This window comes from Bombus flavifrons, chromosome 13 (genome assembly GCF_040668555.2).
Source record: "Bombus flavifrons isolate JBK064 chromosome 13, iyBomFlav1_principal, whole genome shotgun sequence".
In the NCBI taxonomy this organism is placed as follows: domain Eukaryota; kingdom Metazoa; phylum Arthropoda; class Insecta; order Hymenoptera; family Apidae; genus Bombus; species Bombus flavifrons.
The window spans coordinates 1,569,312-1,589,518 of NC_138454.1; the positions used below are offsets into that span (position 1 = coordinate 1,569,312).

At 36.5% G+C, this 20,207-nt stretch overlaps 3 protein-coding genes across 9 annotated transcripts; 2 read left to right on the top strand and 1 right to left on the bottom strand.

Annotated features, from left to right (window-relative positions):
• Positions 1-3,230: 3,230 nt before the first annotated feature.
• LOC138185916 (uncharacterized) lies at positions 3,231-8,684 on the top strand. 2 transcript variants are annotated; one of them, XM_069125254.1, is made up of 10 exons: positions 3,231-3,456; positions 5,556-5,828; positions 6,166-6,429; positions 6,573-6,742; positions 6,853-6,924; positions 7,345-7,631; positions 7,753-7,914; positions 7,985-8,095; positions 8,262-8,446; positions 8,545-8,684. In XM_069125254.1, exons 1-9 carry the CDS (start codon positions 3,427-3,429, stop codon positions 8,444-8,446), a joined length of 1,554 nt encoding a protein of 517 aa, XP_068981355.1. In that variant the 5' UTR covers positions 3,231-3,426; the 3' UTR covers positions 8,545-8,684. The 2 variants fall into 2 exon arrangements, with proteins under 2 accessions (XP_068981355.1, XP_068981356.1); XM_069125255.1 differs by lacking the exon at positions 3,231-3,456 and adding an exon at positions 4,756-5,011.
• On the top strand, positions 8,492-11,849 carry LOC138186428 (peptidyl-prolyl cis-trans isomerase G). Its single transcript, XM_069126315.1, has 5 exons — positions 8,492-8,506; positions 8,545-9,056; positions 9,454-9,755; positions 10,166-10,422; positions 10,493-11,849. The coding sequence occupies exons 1-5, from the start codon at positions 8,492-8,494 to the stop codon at positions 11,195-11,197; spliced, it is 1,791 nt and encodes a 596-aa protein (XP_068982416.1). The 3' UTR covers positions 11,198-11,849.
• A 60-nt stretch (positions 11,850-11,909) lies between these two features.
• HLH3B (Helix loop helix protein 3B) lies at positions 11,910-16,023 on the bottom strand. 6 transcript variants are annotated; one of them, XM_069125258.1, is made up of 5 exons: positions 15,713-16,023; positions 15,158-15,464; positions 14,058-14,285; positions 13,277-13,488; positions 11,910-12,895 (listed from the first exon to the last, which is right to left on the bottom strand). In XM_069125258.1, exons 2-5 carry the CDS (start codon positions 15,161-15,163, stop codon positions 12,175-12,177), a joined length of 1,167 nt encoding a protein of 388 aa, XP_068981359.1. In that variant the 5' UTR covers positions 15,164-15,464; positions 15,713-16,023; the 3' UTR covers positions 11,910-12,174. The 6 variants fall into 6 exon arrangements, with proteins under 6 accessions (XP_068981359.1, XP_068981360.1, XP_068981362.1 ...); XM_069125259.1 differs by having other exon boundaries at positions 15,125-15,464; XM_069125261.1 differs by having other exon boundaries at positions 15,337-15,464; positions 15,713-16,022.
• Positions 16,024-20,207: the final 4,184 nt, after the last annotated feature.

Here is a 20,207-nt window from a genome sequence, read left to right on the forward strand (position 1 = left end):
AATTGTATTTCGATATCTGTAAGACAGACTATTATTAAATATAAATACAATACATTATATCCTCCCATATGCTAATTATAATTTGTTGTACATACAGATTTTTTCTTTATGTATCTGGTTCGGTCATTTTCTTACTCGCATTTGACTGAACTATTTTGCAATATACAGGAATTATCAACTTAATTATCAACTTGATTTTAAATACCTAAAGGAAACGCCGAGAAAAGGTTAAAGAATGTGGCGAAGCCATACCTAGACTTCGACGTTACTGTGTATTAATGCTGAACAACAGTTTTAGCTTTTACTCTACGGATCGGGGATAACGGAGGGAAGGCACGACATACCAAAACTCCGTGTTGTGATCCCAGGCGAAACTTAAGAAGAAACTATCAAATATCAAGGTGAAGAGTACGAGGGCAAACATCCAATGACCAACAAATTATCATGAATAATTTGAGCAATTGTAATTCCTTGCTATACACAGACTGTTAATACATAATTATATTATATATTAAAATACAAATCCAGCTAATCCATTAAGTACTACATACATATAATCTAATAATAAATGAAACATTTGCATTGTAAATTTAATTTAATTAATTTAAACATCTTTATTTCGCAACTTCAAAAATTAATCGTTTTACAAAACTAAACAATACTAACTATAAAGATATCGCTTAATTTAATAACATCATCTAGTATTGAAAATGTTTAATATAATATCCGTCGATAGTGAAACGGTATAGATAACCGATACTCGAAGGGAATATGTCCAGGAAATAAATTTGTTTAAAGACCCGTTATGCCCGGCAGTGAATAATTAGTAGGCACTCAGCGTACTTGTTCAAAAAGTCATTCAAACACAGTGGTCTCGAGCCGTTCCTGAGCCGTCGTAAAGAGAGAGGGACTAACTACTTGCCTACAAAATGGGGGGTTCGGCGCACCGTACATTCACCGTATGGTCTTCACCTCAGTTTTATCGACGTTCCCCCTCGTTTTTCTCGTTCCCTCTCTTTTCCTCGTTCCAATGATGTTTGACGCTCGCTTACGCTTATACGTCCATGCATACCTTCCTACTATCCCTCACTCGATAACCGTGTCAACATCGAATTTCTGTCATACCATGCGAATTGACTGGAACCGACCTCCTGCACAGGATTCGGAATATTCCTGAAAAATCGATTGCAAACAAATTTTCATTACGTTATAGTGGCATACATAAATCTATGATTTATTTATGATTCACAATTTTTTTAAGATTCTTTTTAACTCTTTCATTCCTAACGATTACTACAAATCCGCATCCATGTAATAAACTGCACATACTAGCGCCGTCTAAAGTTAGCGCTCAGTAAACGGTACCGATTGTGCGACGCCTGTAGCAACCTGTAGCACAGTCGGTGCCTTGTAGTAATCGTGCTAATATTTACGTTTAATTACGTATTAGTAAAACGGTTTTTACGTTTTTCTCACTCTCCAGTGTTTGTGTAATATTAATACAATATATATTATACAATATATATATTAATACAATAATACAGAAGAAGCATACTCCTGCAGAAGTACGTAAAAAAAAGTTAATGTAAGATATTTTTTAAAATAAGAGAATAGCGGCATCAAAGGGACTAATTGTCTATGAACGTATCCTCAATGAGAGAACATACTTTGCTTTCGCCGATATTCCAGAATGTAAACCGTAAAACCGGTTTTAAAGTCAAACGTATCCCGAAAATTTTAGAGAAAGAAGTTAGAAGAAAGAAGAAGTTTTAAGAAAGTGTTTAACGTCTTCGATAGTGGACCAGATTCAGTGATAAGTTTCATTGCATAAGCACTTGTTAGGATTCTTAAACTATGTAACAATTAGTGAGAAATTATACCGAAAGAACTGTCGGTATCATTGTAATTACAACGATAGTCGTTAGATGGAACTCGTGTATACCGCGCAAAACATGTTTAATTTAAATTGCCAGTTTATAATAAATAAAGGTTACATTCTTCATTATGCCATCTCTTTTACAGATATTATGTTATAAAGTATTTATAGTATGATATATTGTAAATAATCAAGAAGATAATATACAATTTCGTTACTTTTTTAATTATACACAAATGCATTTTGAAAGTTAAATTAATAATTTAATTTATTATCATTTATTTTATATCTAATATTTGAAGAAATTTGTTATCTTTTATTTATATTACTGTTTTGCTTTTAATTGTATATTGTTAACTTTGATGCAATTTATTAATTTTTCCTTTATTGTATTGATTCTATGAGAATATATATGGAACTACCAGTATTTATTAGCTTAAAAAAAGTTCGTTTTTGAGCAAAAGAGTTACGTTATAGGTCTCCAAAGTATAACTGTGTATTCTTTTAACACCCTTAGTAACACAAAAAGCCATCATAATGTTATACTACAGCATATTTTTTTTTATAAGGTATTGCCTAATAATTAATAATATTTTATAAAAATATTATTACTACATTTAATTTTTCATATTTCATATTTTGTTTTACTATATAAATTAATTTCATAACAAATATTTTTATGACAGATGGTTATATTAACATTAAAATATTTTGAATAAGATAATTCTTTTCATTGTAAATATTTAAACCTATCAATGTACTGAGCAGTATCGACTTATACTACAACACGTCAGTGGCGGACCAGGAGCCTTTTCTGGTGAAAGGGGTCAAAATGCGTAGTAGTACATAAGTATTATTATTGAACCTTCTTTTACAAAATTTAAAATTTGCTTATAATTTATATTCTAGTATCTCTAAAATAAGGTGATTGTCCCTATAGCTGCCCTCCCGTCCTCTGAATCCGCCACTGGAATACGTGAGTTTAGAAATAATCTTCCTTAAAGTACAGGTTTTTCTCACAGAATACTCGACCGATTGTATCTTCATTAACATCTTCCAACATAACGACCGTTCAAATTCCATGCGTACTATTTAAATGCCATGGCAATAAGAACATACTTATCCATTCTTCGATATCAGTTCCCATCACGAACAATATCGAAGACCAACTTCGCCATTACAATATCTAAAAAGCATCCATTATACTATCGAATTTGATAAATCAAACAATGAAAGATATGGTCTATAAATCAATTTACTTAAATTTCCCGGTAACCATACATAAGGTCTAGCACGAGAAAATGTGCGCAAGTACGAGCTGTCAGACACGCATGTGTACTTTGTTACTTTGTACCTCATGCACAAGTTTCGTTTTGCGTCTCGTCTCGTCCGGACGCATCATTCGATTGATCGCGAAACTCAGCCAGCGGCATTCCGTGAATTTCGAGGGAAATTTCGTGAATGAAACAGCTGTATTGCGTTTTAAGCACATTGTTATTAGTAAACACCGTACACGTTTATCGTCTGAGAAACGCTTTAAAGCAAGCGATATGTCACTGTTCGCCTGTTGCATACGTCAGGTGAGTTTTGTTATTCCCGCCCGTAAATTAACGCGATCTATTGAGTATTCATAAGTATTCTACACAGGATAGTACATATGTATACAGTGAGTCACAGCCAAAATCCTTTCCCCTTTTTTTTTTCTTTTATTTGAAAAGTTAAAAAGATCTGTTTGCTAAGTGACGTGTGAAAAGCTTTGAAAATTTCATCAAAATCGGTTAACGTCGTTATGAGCTACAAACGATTAAAAATGATGAGAATCATAATTTTTCACGATTTCCCGCCTATAGCTAACCGTAATAAATTTAAATATGCTTACACCTTTCGATGCCTGTTTCCCCATCAAGCGATTTCGATATTTTTAGCGTAGATATGTATAACTGACATAAACGTGTTCTTTAAATCTCCATTATAGGCCCCGATAGAAAAGTTGTAAAAGGTGACCTTTACTATTTCCTTCGCGATTTTAACTAATTGCAAGTTTTTCAACATTTTTCTGACACGTCACTTAGTAAACTAATTCTATTAACTTCTCAAAAAGGTCAAGTCATCTGATTTGATTTTAAAAACGTTATTCTTGTATTTCTAAGGGTGCACGAGTTAGACCGTGACATACTGTGTGCTTATCAGGAAATTCAAATAGCATCGAATAAACATATAGAAGAGAAACATGGTGTATTGTTATACATATTGAATCGTGTGCTCTATTTCGTTTACACGCGCTTCATTGTGCGCGCTTTATTCGTTTGAAGAAGTTATTATTGGTAGGGAATGTTTTTCTTATGGAGATGATGAATTATTGTTAATAATAGACATTTTCTTTTGTTTTAGAAGGAATTAGTGAGATATGGTATCAAAGAAACATTACGTCTTATGTTATCGTATCTTATCTTATCATCTTTTGTAATATACTTTATTTTCAAAAATAATATTTTTTAAGCCATTGTGTTTAAGAATCAATAGGATAGCAAAATTAAAATAAACAATCATTGTAATCGAATCGTTAGAAGAGTGTATAACAGCGGCAAGTGCGCAATTATAGCGAATCTACCAATATTACGTCTCGCTGATTTCAGCATTCATCACGTACGTGCGATTTGCTTGTTTGAATCCAATCTTGTGGCTTTATTTACATAGTGACGCGTAGCGTGTGCTATTGTATTTGCTAAGTTCGTTTCATTTGCAATTAACGAAAATCTTAATAAATCGCTCGTTCCTATTTTTAAACAAACTATTTTCTCGATTCTTGAAATTCTCCTGTTAAAAATGTTAAAAATATTTTTCCATTGACGGAAATACCTTTCTTATTCTCTCTAGATAATAAATACAAGGGGAAACGATGTATATTGGAAATTGATTGAATTCAGAGATAAAAAGAACAATGAGAACAACAGCGTTTCATTGGAATTCATCAAAGACAGGCCGCAACTGACAGAAGTTCGAACGAGTAACAGAACAAGAAGAAATCGCTTGTTTACCAGAAAATAAAAAAAAAATCGGTGCTGTGTCGATTTTTCCATGGCCGCGGGCTAGCCTTAATTCTTGCTCACCCCTGTCGCTCAGGTGGCAGAATCGGTAAACAGAAAAATGAAGTTTACTTCGCGTTGCAGAGCTGTCGGGGGCTCGGAGCTCGTTCAGCGTAACTCGCTAGGGTGAACGGTTACATTTTCCGCTACTTAACGGATTTCATGCTCAAGTATCAAAGAGATCGCGTCCTTGCTCTAATCAGCGCGCATATTAATAGAACGCGACTTTGGTTTTGCAAATTTTCTTAGGAACCTTGCGTGTCTCTATTATTCCGCGCAACTTATAACGCTCCAGAAGAAAGTTATTTGAAATATAGTTAAAGAAAGAAAAAAGAGAGAAATTTACAAAAATGTTGTGTCTTCCCGATTGTAAGGGAAAAGTTAAGGACGACACGCTTCTGGTCAAGGGATTCGGTCGATCAACGTACAAAGGTTTAATTATACTCGAGCCGTTCTTTTTTTAAGTCGACCACGCTCGTCAGGTTTCAGAACCGTGATTTATCGATCCGAACGAGAATTTCACTCGGCATAAATCATTATCGCGTAAATATTTTCGAAGCCGTTTGATTTTTTGATTTTACGTAATTTTACAGAATCAACGACAGATGGAAGATACTCGTCAACAGGTGTTGTTGAAGGAACCACCGGAAATATCGTGGGAGAACACGCTTGGCGCTCCGGATGGCGTTCCATTTGACGATGACACCAAGGAATTACTCAGAAGATGCATCGATGTATCGACATCCACACCCACGACTCTACCGCAAATCATTGAGCGAAGCGAGGCGTTTCCTATAAACTTTCCTATTAACACCGTAAGATGTTCCACGCTGAGAGATAGGGGAATTAGCACAAACACCCTTGAGGTTGGACTATTAAATTTTTCTTACAAACTATCATTTATTTTATAACACTGTCGTAATGTTATATTTGTTTCTTTTCAATTCTTATTATTAAACTACGGATGTTTATGCATTCATGGAACATTAAAGATTTATGGAAAATGCAAAGAATGCACATAGTATGCAAAAATATATAAAGTGTCCGAATTATAGTAATTTTAATAACGTTATAGTATTTAGTGGACGAAACAAATCTTTGCTTATGCTTGCGTTCATAAAAATTTGAATTTGCATAAACATCCGCGGTCTAAATTATTACTTCCATTATATGTGAGATTTTACGAAGCAGATTCAATTGCAGATGAACGCGAATTCGGTTTATCCTGTGATACACGAAGCAATGTTACCATTGTTAGCTCGATGGTTGAAACATAAACGGCTGTATGGTAGTGCAATCGAGAGAGCCATGTATAAAGATATGGGCTTGGTACAATTCATTCACCGTTTGCTAGAAAAGCGAGCCGTGCACTTCTATGGATCTGATGATCGATGGAAATTAATCGACGGTAAGACAGGCGTGGACGGATGGGAAAATGTTGGCACAGATCACGAGAAAGAACCACTGGTTAGTTATCTGTCTTGTTTGAACATGGTAATTTTTTAGAAGATTACCTAAACATATTTTAGTTTCATTGAATACAAGAATTTCATTAAAAATAATTATTATTTTGGAAATAACCGTACCCATTGGAATTTTGTTACTAATAGGTGTTAACGAAATGTTTGTCATACGATGAGATCAAATTGTCCGCGATGATGGCGATGTCTTCCCACACAGAATTCATAAACGACGGCTCGCGCGAGAACAGAGGCGTCGTGAGTACTGATCCAGACTCTGTACAGCCGAGAGGAGTCATTATAGGTGTCGTGGGAACAAGGTTTTCTATGTTTATTTAACGCTCATCGTTAATAAAGCTAAATACGTAAAAATATACTTACATATTTGTAGAAGCTCGTATTATTTACGCTTTCTGCTGATTGTTTGCAGATTTGAACGCCCACGCTTTATGGAATACCAGGACATCCTTATTACTCCTCTGCAAAACACTGCCGAGAATGGGTGAGTTGTAAACTCTATCATGCAGAATGCACAAATAGCTAATCTGTCGTTCATCTTGATTTTAATGTGTTCGTTTTTTAACGTTCTTTTTTGTAAATAATTTCTTCCTCACGTTGATGTTTAACAAGTCTTGTCTATTTGAGTGTTATAGACATTTGATAAAAGTTATAGCATATCTTTAAATTGATCAGGTACTAATAATTATTTGTTTTTTGTTGTGCGAAAAAGTTTTTCCAAAAGATTGTAAAAAATCATCTTGTGCGCGGCAACATAATTCTGCAAAAATAACGAACAAAACTGTAGTTTAAAAAACGCTGTTCCATTACGTTATGGCAAATGCTTATTCTATATTTAAAATGAAAAATGTTTGCATAGCATTTAATAAAGAATTGTGAATACTTGATGATATCTGTATAACAGATACGGGCCGCAAACAGCTGGAAGCTCGGAAGAGATACGTGGGCTGCGAGTTTTGTGGGCCAAATTTTATGGCGAGGAATACCATCCGTTGTACGAGGAGACGCTGAAACGAATTAAATCAAAAGAAAACAGAAGATATCTCTCGTTGATAAGTCAAACAGTCTTCGACATCGAGAATTACATGAAAAGGACACTGCTCACGGTAGAAATCATACTTCTCGAAGCAAATACACGAGCGGCGAAGCAAAATACGACTGCTTTCTTACACGTTGTTGGCTTTGGCCTCGGTTAGTAAGAAAAACTTCAAAATTCAAATTCAAAGTTATTTAACCTCGTGAAATATTTGTAATTCAACGTCACAACTTTATAAGCGTTATAAATTTCCGTAATAAGGAAAAATATTTTCAGGGGTATGGAGACTTACTCAAGAGCAAGAAGTATATTTTTTAAAGACGTTCGAGATTGCCCTTAGGAAAATGAACAAGAAACTGAGATACGTATCCGATATAATGTTCGCGTATTTCCAACAGCGGAAGTGCGGCGACGCTGGAAACGGCGATTATCTCGGAGGTTTGCTACCAATCTCAATTCTCGGCTATTTAGCACAGACAATTAGTACAAAGAGCATATCATTTTCCAGATATAAGAATTCACTTCGCTCTCAGGGAACCTCATAGCAAACTGTTCAGAGCCTCTGATGCGAATAAACTTCTCGTAGTGACATACGCGTGGGATGGAAACGCATTGCCAGGTTGTCGAAAAATTTCCATTAATTAAAATCATGTTTGTCATTAATAATAATAATAATAATAATAATAATAATAATAGCTTCGTAATTTTAAGCGTATTTTCCATTAAAATTATTGTTAAATCTAATTACGCAGAGTGGTTGCTAAAATCAATCGCTTAACTCGTAGGAAACGAATTCTGGAGTGGGCATTTGACATCGAGTGGAGATTCAGCGGCAGCGTGTAGTACTCAAATCGCAGAATTGCATACTTTCAGAATAAATCCTCGAGCATGTGGAGCCAGCTTGCACATTGCATCTGCGCAGCATGGTATTTTGCACATATCGGATTACGCGAAGCTACACCTTGCTTAGGTGAATTATCTTTCATGTTAACTCGTAATTGGTCGATAATCATCGATGATCGGTAAAGGAGTATAACAATAACGAGAATTTACAACTTCTAAATCCAGGAAAGGGCTGGCCCATTGGGCACCGGTCAGCGAAGACCATCACGATCTCCACGTAGTCAAAGAAGTCGTAGCGCAGATGTCGATTGCTTGAAGAAATACACAGAAAGACGAGTCGAGGAGAGAAGACACACAGAGATACCAGACGCGAGCAAGCTCGATCCCTCCAAATGGGTCCCACTACCGAAAAATATCACGCGAATCCAACCAGCGTTGAAAAAAGCGCAACAGTCGTCGAGAGACGAAGAGAAACGACGTTCGGTGTCGAGCGAAACCGAGGAATCCATAGCGGATAGCACAACGGACATGGGTACACCAAAGAAATTGTCTCCTACGAAAGAAGAAGAAACGACGAAGGGAGCCGAAGAAAAGAAAAACGATACGTCCTCGCCAGCCTCGTACAGACAGACGGCCGGCAGAAGTCATAGCGCGGACGTCAGCCACTTAAAGAAAGAGAAACTAGTCGAAGAACGAAGGCATACGGAATGCAGCGACCCCAGAACGATCGCCACGAGGTTGACAGAGCACATTTTCCTAGTCAAAAAGAAACCAATGCCGTGAACGAATCGATTAAAGCCGCGTACACTCGTGATAAATACCGAGGTGTTGCACTAATTGTATTAATCACTAGAGGTTAACTATATTGTCATGAAAATTATATGTACATAGAATAGTAATAATTTAATGTCGGTCGTTGTGTGGATAGAAATGTATATGGCACAACACCAAAAAGAACAAAAAATAATAATGATAATGCAGCTCTCGTTTATTCGGTAAATATAATGCATACGTATAATATGTAAGAGGAATAAGATAAAAAAACAAAACGTTTGATTAACTGACCATTTCTGGCGCTTAAACAAAATGTATCGAGTCTCGACACACTGGATTTCTGATACCAAATACCTTTAGGTGGCTACCGCAAATTAACACCTCAAGGTTCCGCTACGATGCATCCCCGTTCGCAAGGATCAGCAACAGCTGCGAAATCACGAAAAACGCCGCGACCAGATGGATGACGTTCGTCAAGAATCCATCCCCTTGTCCAATACCGCGAATGAACACGGAAAGAAAGCCTTCCGCGACGGAAGCGTGTCACGCGACTGATGGATCACAGCTTAAAAGCGTTAAAAGCGAATCACCCAAGTGGGAGCCGCTGCGAAAATTCGCGCCAATGGCGTCGAAGACCAGTGCCGAGTCTAGTCCAAGACAAGGTAATCAATATAAGTGCGATTCTTACAAGAGGAACTTCAGACTCAAATTCGTTCTGGAAAAAATGTTCTTTCAATTGGATACGATGCCAGGAAGAAATTCAAAGTCTTATATATCTTATATGTAAGCGTCGTCAAGCTTTAGTCATCATTGAATGATTCGCTCCAATACTTAAACATCTGGCAATGTGTGATTTATGTAAACTCTAAATGTATTTTACTCATAATCGATTAGCCATCTGCAGCTGAAATTACAGTTATGTTTATTTTACGTATAGACCCACCATTGCACCAAATTTTATTGAAATGGGGGGGGGGGAGCGGGGAGACAAGTCTGAAGCTCTTCTTGTTAGAAATGATACGGAAAAATTTACATTGTTCCAAATGTGGAAAATTAACATAATTAATTGCAGATAAATCGGACTCGAGTCGAGATTCGCCAACGACCAAGCGTTCCCCTGACGCCAATGAACAATCGAAAAGGCTTACCCAACGCATGCGAGATCTGTACGACTTCAAAACAGAAAACGAGTGGCCAAAAAGGGCGATAAATGCTCGACGTGGGAATACGTGGATAAGTAAAAGCAGCAGCGAAGAGGAAAGGACTAATCTATCGGCTCGTAGAAATAGCCAAGATTTGGAGTTCAATGACAGAATGAACATGATCAAGGTAAGCATAAACTATAAAACACATTCCAGTTCTATACATTCGTATTGCATTCTTATTGAAAATGTCACAGCTGAAGGATACGAAGGTACAGTCTGACCACCAAGAACCCAAACGACCAAGGACTCCAAAGAAAGATGGACCACATCCAAGCACTTCCTCCGACATTTACAACAGCGAGTACGAGGAACGTTTAAGAAAGTTCAACGAAAGACTCCGATACAGCGAAGATCTAGGTTTGGCGAAGCCAAAGATCAAGGAAAGGCGAACCTACTCCGATGACTACGACGAAAAAGCTCGTCGTGCATCCACTCGATCAAATACAGGAAGCTCGGTGCGCTCGACGCGAACAGATTCGATTCGACTGACACGTGCTGAAGGTTCGATTCGATCGGTGAGATCGACACGCTCGGAAGATTCACCAAGAAGTCGATTTCAAGCCGAGAAGAAGAGGCTTTCGGACGCTAGTACCAAATCCAGGGGAAGTTACGCTGAAGTAGCTCCTGTAACTCCTACGAAAAAAGAGTCTCGCCCGAGCGACGCGAGTTACGTTAGCGTGGCCAACTATTCGACTAAAAGAGCAAGCGTGGACTGCAAGAGCAGCAGACAAATGGTGGAACTTCCGCCACGAAGAGCTTTCAGTCAAACGGAAGAGAGACCAGCGACGCCTGTTCCGCCGATAGAATGGAACGACGATCGTTACGCGGCTGCTCGTCTCAAACAGACCTCCGAACGCCAGAACAGGGACAGTACGAGATATAAAGTGTACCTGACGTAAGATGGGTGGAGAAATGGTTATTTTTGATTAACACGATGAATAAGTAGAATCTTCGTCGATGTATCGAGGACGTTTTTGAAATATTCGATTCCTCAGTGAATTCTCTTCGACAGAACTGATTATTTGTGGGAAGTTATAGATATGAAAAATGTTGTGAGAGAGTTAATCGAAGGTAGACGAGATATAAAAAGATACGTGAGTTTGATAAATTTACGTTCAATAATTTATTTCGTCAGCCTGTGGTCGTTAGTAAGACAGTTGTTCTAATCAAATGTTACACACGTACTCGTTGAAAGTTCACCAGCACCTGAAATTCTCCCTTTTGCCACAATTCGGTGTCAAATTTTTGAATATGTGTGCGGTATGCCGGAAATGGTGTTTTATATATGAAAGATTCTTGTAAGAGTATAATTTATGACGATATCGTCGAACGGTATGCAACCATTCAATCATGATTTTGAAAGGAATCGATATCCTTTGTGAAGTTTCAAATGAAATTGATTTCCAATAATTATTGTACGACGTTGAAAAACATTGCATTACTTCATGTACGATCGCGACAAAATGTAAAACGTAAAAGAAAAGTGTACCTAATGCCGTACAAGTAATATGTAATACGATTTAACTAATAAAATATTCTTTAAAAAAAAAAGGATGACATCTCAATCTTCTTGATTTTACACGAAGAAACATCACTATCCTTCGTATCTTAAACTCACGGTACTATCAAAACAACTTATTCTAGACTAGATTGCACTTAAAAAACAAACTTACAATTTTGTAACTTACGATCCTATCCCGAATAATAAACCCGTAAATCAAACCATAAACGAACAAATAAATTAGGTCTAATTTATCGAAATCGAAGTTATCTCTTAAAATTACGGGCTTTCAAACATATCGATCGATTACTCCTGCAAGAACAATTTCAATTGATGAAAGAAAGCTATTTTCAAAAGTTCATACGATCGTCCATCTTATTTACGCTCGATATTTCGAAAATCGCTACGAAATCCTGCACTGGAGTCTTTAACGAACATTTTTACCCTCTTCCTTGTGGGTATCCCGTGCACCGAGGACGTCAAAGATTTACAATCTCTGCTTTGTCCGGATAACTGTTCCTCTTCCTCTTTCTCGATTTTTGGCCTCTTCTGGCCGGAATTTACCGCACTTCCGCTAATAGTGGACGCGCTACTCGTTACAGAAACACTCGGCGAACAATTTGTTAGAATACTCGAGCTAGTTACGACCTGAGCGTTTAATTGAGGCGACTTTGGAAAGGTGGAAGATCGCGAACCAGACAAAGATCGCGTCAAACTTCCATTGGTCAACGCGGTTGGCGGAAGAGGATTTTGTGCAACGACCGTTGACGGTGTCATGCTTCTTTTGCACGCAGCATTTGTTATACTGTGACCAGAAGGCGCGATCATTAACAAATTGTTTCCGTTCTTATCACACACTACGTGAGATATCGGATGCTGTAGTTGTTTTTGGCTACTGAAGCTCGTTCTGTACGCGTGGTTCTCGCTTGTATGCTTCTCCTGTTTCAAGTATGATGTCGAGGATTTTACGAGATAGCCCGTTGAATTGTGAGTGGCAAGATTGGGCTCGCATTTAATCCGAACCTCGTGTTGCGTCACTTCGTTTCGTTCTTGCGCCTTTTGCCATTCCAGAACGTTGCTTAGCAGTCGTATGTACCTAAAAAATATGGAATTTTAGATCATGGAGTAAATATTATTGATATTACTATAATAGTAAATATTGTTACTATTTAAGGAGAATGTATGTTACTATTTAGGTAGCACATAGAACGTAGAATCTCAGATTGAAGCACATAGGTCTATAATAGCAAGCAATTTTCGAGATCTCTCACTTCGAACACAAAAAATAACACAATTTATGCTTGTGCTTGCACTATCTTTGACAATTAATTTGTTAGACTGTTAAGTCGCTATAAACAAAGAATAAGTTTCATTGTTCATATGTGATACTATGTAGTATAAAAGGATATGTACATATATCATTGTGCACTCACAGTCCAACAATCAGCGATATAAATTATTTATTGTTAAAATTTACCGAATCGCCATTCGCAAGATCTCATTCTTGGATAGTTTCTTATCCGGTGGATGAGTAGGCACCAATTTTCGAAGCTCGGCAAAGGCTCCACTAACATTCTGTTGTCTCCAACGTTCACGGCTGTTCGTGAATAACTTTCGAACTCCCAAAGTCCCTACACGAGAAGTTGGTGAACCGAGGTGGCCACTGCCGGAAGACGAAATGCCGTCTAGCTATGAAATTATTAGGAATTTTAAGGATCATCGGAACACAATTTTTTAATAATATACATTTATAAATAAATTACGAGTATTTATATATATTCATATTTTTATTAGAATTTCAATAAATAAATAGAATCTACACAAAGATTTGTGTCACTCGTTAAATATAATAGCAGATATTATACTTTGAATATTTTATATGTTTTTGCATATTATATGCATTCTGTTAATTTTTGCGTCTACAAATTTCCCATAAATGCATAAACAATCCGCAGTCTATTTATAAGATTAACCTATTAAAGATCAAACAGTATATAAATTACCATAATTTTATAAACGCTCCAATTTCTTTAAATTTCATAAAGTTACGTAGAATCTCTGGACAGAGAAGATAGCGAGGAAAAAATATTAAATAAATTCTTGGAACGCCACAACGTTGAAAAGCAGTCTTTGATACAGTAAACTGATTGAAAGAGAAACTACGTTATCACAACGTTGGCCCATAGTTTAATGAGTTAAACTATCGAGCGATTTGTCAGCGTAATTCGCAATTAAGATCAATTAGAATTTCTGCTCACGGAATTGTTGCGATCTCGCCTTTTCTTGCCTTGGTCCTCTTCCTCATCGGTGTCATGGGAATAAAATTCATCCGAGAGCGTCGCTTCCTCCTCCGTGTCTCTCGACGTGCCAGAAGAATCGCCGACTTCCTCCGCGAGTTCTCCTTCGCCGGACAATATTGACTCCGCTGGAGAACCGTTCTCCGTGTCCACCGTTCCTCCAGCGCAGCCATTGTACGTCAGCATCGACTGCAATTTATTAATTAGACGTCTCGACTTCACTCGAATCATTCGTTGCAAGTTTTAACGCTACACCTTCCAACGATCATACGGTGGCTTCTATTAAACGTTCAGGTGGATTGTTTTGACCTTTTAATCTTTTTTCGAGACTTTTCTACATGCCTGACTAGAACAAACGATAGATGACAAAAGTCGCGGGAAATCTGGATGAATTATCGCGCACGAAATTAGACTACATAGGCGCCAACAGGATACTCCTATCGCGATCTCCCTCCGCGCTTTCGTCCCTGACATTCAATAGATCTACGTCAGTGCATGGATGAGTTATTCTGTTGCACGAATCAAAGAGTTTATTTATTCCGTGAAGAAGAAATAATTGTTTAGTCATTTTTTACGGGCAGCTTCCATAGGTCTTCGAACACGAAGATACACTTATGTGCAAAAGTATCGGAAAATATCCATAGAATTTAAGAACTTTCGAGTACACAGAACTTCGTTTATGTTAACTCGTCGAGGACAGATAGTTTGTATAACCGATAGGAGCCCAATAAATAGAAGTTCACGTTCAATCGACATATGTTCGTTTGATCAGACACTAACTAAAATTTTGTTGCAATAAATGGAGCTCGTGTAAGCAAAGATCTACTAGATTGATGTTAAATCAAAAAAGAATATATATATATATATATATATATATATGTTGGTTATTGAGTAGTTTGTACGATGTCTTGCGTGATTGTAACACTTACACGTGAACTTTTTAACTCGATAACACTACACTCTCTTGATAAAAGTTGAAAATTATTAACACGAGATATTAATAATTTTTACACCACAGTAGACCTTACCATGTCTAAAGTTTAAAATTTAACTTCATTTACTTTCATGTAGACACGGCTAGTTTTGTAAAACGTTGATAGAACTTTCTCTTTATAAAACGGATTACGACGAGTCGTGGACACTTTGTCGGCAAATTTTCCAAGGTTACTGTCGTAGCTGATGTTATACCGACTGACGAGTCCAGACGGGCAGAATTAACTAATAGAAAGTGCAGTACAACCCCCGAGAAAATGAATTTTAGGAAGGCGGAGCGCAGGCCTCATGGGTGGAGCTCCTCTCTGGACCGTCCCATACTGTTCCATGCGTATCCAGTATCCCTCCAAATACCCTTAGGTCGTTGTTAGATCCCTAGGTATCAGACGAATACGATGAAAATAAAAAATATCGATTGCTCTTGGTCCAGTATGAAAAATATTACAGTAACAAGTATTCTCAATATTTCTCTAGATATTTCTCTAAATACAGTCATGATAATATAAATACGATTCAATGCGATAAAGGATTTATAACTTAATTTTAAATAGCGCAAGATATAATCATTTCTTTGTTTATGTATTATTATAAGTATTACTTTTTATATCTTTTATTTTACTTACCTAAAATTGTGTAGTTGTATACAATTTTTGAAATTATATAAATTATGGGTTACGAGAATTTAAATATTTTACGCGTAATATTTAAGAGCCTTCTGTATTCTCGTACATATTATCCAATTGTTTTGATATCCGAATAGTCCGCTACCCGAACCGTTACTGGCAACTCTCTTTTATTGTAAATATGTAATGTTTTCGTAAAAAGTGTGTATTTTTTCCTCTGTACGAGCAGATGAATTCTGATAATAACAATTTGGTATGAAACTAATAGCACACAGTTAAACAATAGTGAGTGAGTAAAAAAGATATTGATATCTAATTCTTGATATCAAAACCAAATATTATATGAAACAATTAAAAGCTCGAAAACATAGCAAAATTAGTTGAAACATAATTTAGTAGCCAAAAGTATAACATCCTTAAATATTCTAAAAAAAAAAATTTGTTTCTACCTCTACTTGAATAAATGAAGTTTACTATTGGAAAATTTCATTTTTCGGACACTTATACCTTCCTTCCTAACAATATCTTTACTTTGCAAAGTTTCTACCTCCCAAGTTCCCAAACAATTAGATTCTTATTAGCCGAGCACCGCAAAGTCAACGGGGGACAGGGAGGTGTAAAAAAAAAAGAGCGTTGTTTAATACACATTAGGGGTTGAGAAGCCCTTGCCGTTGTCAAGTGGCCACCAGTCACGAACTGTTTTATTGTGACACCTCCGGAGGGTGCTACAGATTTTCCAGCGGGACGAATCCGGAGGGTGTCATCGTGCGATCCCGATTAAATGATTAAATCTGCAATCGTGATCATTCGAGCGCTATTACCGTCCTATCTGCGTGGGAGCTAACTATAATTTCGCTTAGACTCATTGTCAATATGATCATAGAAAACAGTTGTTTTCAACGAAACAACTACATAATAAATTATTGAATAGAGATAGTCATTGTTAAATGGTGGATGAACATGCGAATTCTGATGCATTTAAAGGAAATTTAAAGATGCAAAAATGCATAGTACGCATATAAAAAGTACAATATTCGTTATAATAAAGTAAATATACGAAGTGCATGAATATCCGCAGTCCAGCCATTACGTTATTGTATCAAGAATGTCAGATAATTGTATAATTTGATAATTGATTCATTAGACGAATGTTTATTAAATGAACTGAAGCACGAAGTGACGAAAGAATAATATATCATTATTTTACGTATCCTAACGCTATTGAAAAAAAAAACGATAGTATTTTTAAGCTTTACAGCGTGTTTGAGTGATTCAAGGAGAAAATGAAGTTCAGTATGCGTTTGATAACGTTGGCGATTAGATAAGGCACGAGTCGATGTTATTTATCGTTTAATTGTATGAGAAGCATGAGACATCTTCGAAACAGATGTTAATGGGATGAAACAGGAAGAAGGTGGAGAGAGATTTAGTCACAAGTCTCTATGCACATGACGCATCGATAACGAAAGAACGATTTCATACAAAACTCTTCTTTCTTCATTGTTGTTGAATTAGACGACAGAACAAAGAACTCATTGCAACTTGTTTCTGCAATTTCTGAATTTTCATCTACGCAAAATGTAAAAAGCAGAGAAAATTAAATGTTAGTCATGATTTAAACATATCTGAACTTTGCTAAATACGAAAATAATGTTATGAGAGTGATTTAAAAGCGTATATCTTTTAACGCCACTATTAGAATCCCGCTTTTTAACTGTATCGACACCTTAATCTGAAAATAAAAGGCGTATAAGCGACACGTGCGTCACCCTTGAATGCAGTCGCGTGCCTTATTCGTAAAGTTCGAGGGGTAATTTTTTTTTTCATTCTTCGTTAATCCATTATTGCGGCCGCGTATGGTCTGTGATACTGGTCCAACAGAGAAGTGTGGAAAAATATGAATAAATAACGTCGATACGTATCTTTATACACGATGAATTCGTTTCTAGGAAAGTTTGTTGCACCTAACATTTTGTATAGGAACCCGTATACAACGAAGATGAAAAATGAGAAAATATAAACTATATTCGAGTTTCGCGTAATTTATGGCTATATAAGGTTCATACGTCTATCGATAAATTCCCATCAAACTTATAAAAGCACCCTAAAAAAAAGCAGCAACTATGGTACAGTTAGAAAAAGTCGTATGGGGTGAGTTTTGTAGCGGTTTCCCACAGGTTTAGCGACAATACAGCTCAATTTGTGCGTGCCAACGAATACGAATTAGGTATTAGAATTATTTCCCGTGAAATATACTCTCTGTGGCCATGGAACATCGATAAAATCGCAACCACGTATACATGCATCAAAAATTTACTGAAAGAAAATCATAAGCTAATATTTTCCAGTTGGACCTATGAACCTTTTCGATGTTACGAAATGTGTTCTTAAAAATTACTATGCAACTTATTAGTTTCGTAAAGATTATTAATCCTTTAAAAATGATTAACAAATTAATATCACCGTGCGACTGTCTTTTCTTCCATTATAGAAGGATGCAAAATGTAAGAATACACGGATTTATAAATATGAAAATGCTATTGACGATCATGTTCCGAATTAGATACGAATTATTAACAGAGACCGATATCTGAAATCGGTGAGCTAGCATGGAAAAGCTACCCAGGAATGGTATATGGTCGAGTACGTAGAAGAATTATCATTGGCAGGCTGTGCCAATAGAAAAGAGGCGTGTCGCCGGGTTTGCGCAGTGTCCCATGAAACGTCAACGCGTTCAAATAGGATACCCATACCAAACTGAGCCGCAGGAGCACAACGACAGGGGTGGAAAGAGGACACGAAGGGTACGGGGATGAAATCAATTTTCGTTATCGCCGTCAACCAGTCGCCCCATATTAATTCCATTATTAGTGTTTGTTTTCCACGTGTGTATCCTACCAGACGATAATTGTAGATTCGTTCTGAAATTATCCAAATTCTTGTACGATACAAGAACGCGAAAAATTAGTCATTCATCGCACTTTCCTACTAAAACAGGGATACGGAGTAAATAAATTTTTAATTTGATTAACTGCACATTTATATATAGCGCTTTCTACGCATAGCAATTTATAGCATAGCGATATTACTACATTTTGAAAAAGTGATTTGCTTTCGATTGTAATTTTGAGGTAGGTTTTATTGACTTATTCGAGTTATTGGAGGTGCATTCTTATTGAAGCAGCTCTTTCATTTCACGTTATAAAACACGCATGATCCGAATGAATCAACAGATTTATAATAAAATAATTAGAATATAAAAGCAAGTGAAAGCGTTCAAGTTATCCTTGATATCAGGAAATGTCCAAATATTTACTTATAGTTGGTAGTATACACATCATAATTAATACATGTTCTATGCCGTAACTCCTTTTAATCCATTAAATAGACAACGTAAATTTATTGAAGTATATTACAAACAGTAGCAAAGTATCATCAAATGCGATTTAGATAATTCTATCGTCCAGTCGATTTTTCATTATAACATACGGGTATATAACAAAAAACTACTTATATAGCTTTTCATAATTTGCTTAAACTTTCTGCAATTATATCTTCTAAAAACACGAAAGCCTATTTTTTCGTTGAAGTCTCGAGTCTCTGTTGTTACAAGAAAAGACAGATAAGATATCCTTTGGTAATATTCCGAGATGAGTATCGAGCAAGGACGTCCGCAATACAAGAACGACGTGTGGTGGGTGAATTCTCTTCAAAAAGTCATTGAAGCCACGGAGGCTGCGCGAAGCACGAGTGTTCGGTGCTGATAAGGGATGCTCCGCCCTCGAAACCCCTAGAATCGTCCTCTCACTACCCCTCAGCCATGGAATGGCAGGGTCAAGTTGTCGGGAGTCTCTTGCATCGACATGAAGTATTAATCTGACGGATTAGGAGGAGAGATAGGACGGAGATTAATTTTTAAGATGTTGAAAGACGTAAAGGATTACCCTGGGACGTTTAATTAGGACTGGTTCGGTCACGCTACCGTCTTTTATACGAAGAAAGCAAGTTTGTTACCAAGCTTTTTACTACTTTTAATTGAGCGTGTTTTTTTAAGCGAAAATAAATAAAAGAGTTATAACGATCGATACTATTACTTTTACTGGATTTATACTGTTATATATACTGGATACCATTACTACATTTTTTTTATTGAAAATATAAATAATCTGTACAATCTAGTCGAAATTAATATCATTGAAAGTAGGAAAGTGGTAATAACGTTGGTTGATAAACGGATATTCGCCCGATGCAATGGAATAACGGTAATAAGTTAAGTTAAAACGTATTACATTATAATAAATAAAGTCAGTGAAGCAGTGACAAACAATTTAGGATGATTTATCCACGGTAATACCCAATTTATATGATTAACTTTACTCGACGCTCGAAGCTTGTGTATCATGATAACGTAGTATACAATGATAATTGTTCAGAAAAAAGTTCCAATACTTAAGAAAACAGGTTATTTGAAAATGAACGATATCGATCAGAATTA

Excerpts from the sequence above, each read along its gene's own strand:
- LOC138185916 (XM_069125254.1), top strand. The coding sequence starts at position 3,427 with ATGTCACTGTTCGCCTGTTGCATACGTCAG. Across the intron at positions 3,457-5,555 it reads TCGCCTGTTGCATACGTCAG|AATCAACGACAGATGGAAGA; the intron begins GTGAGTTTTGTT and ends GTAATTTTACAG. Across the intron at positions 5,829-6,165 it reads TTAGCACAAACACCCTTGAG|ATGAACGCGAATTCGGTTTA; the intron begins GTTGGACTATTA and ends ATTCAATTGCAG.
- LOC138186428 (XM_069126315.1), top strand. Across the intron at positions 9,057-9,453 it reads CCCAGAACGATCGCCACGAG|GTGGCTACCGCAAATTAACA; the intron begins GTTGACAGAGCA and ends AAATACCTTTAG. Across the intron at positions 10,423-10,492 it reads ACAGAATGAACATGATCAAG|CTGAAGGATACGAAGGTACA; the intron begins GTAAGCATAAAC and ends AAAATGTCACAG.
- HLH3B (XM_069125256.1), bottom strand. The coding sequence starts at position 14,327 with ATGATTCGAGTGAAGTCGAGACGTCTAATTAATAAATTGCAGTCGATG. Across the intron at positions 13,489-14,057 it reads GGCGAGATCGCAACAATTCC|CTAGACGGCATTTCGTCTTC; the intron begins GTGAGCAGAAAT and ends ATAATTTCATAG. Across the intron at positions 12,896-13,276 it reads ATCTTGCGAATGGCGATTCG|GTACATACGACTGCTAAGCA; the intron begins GTAAATTTTAAC and ends CATATTTTTTAG.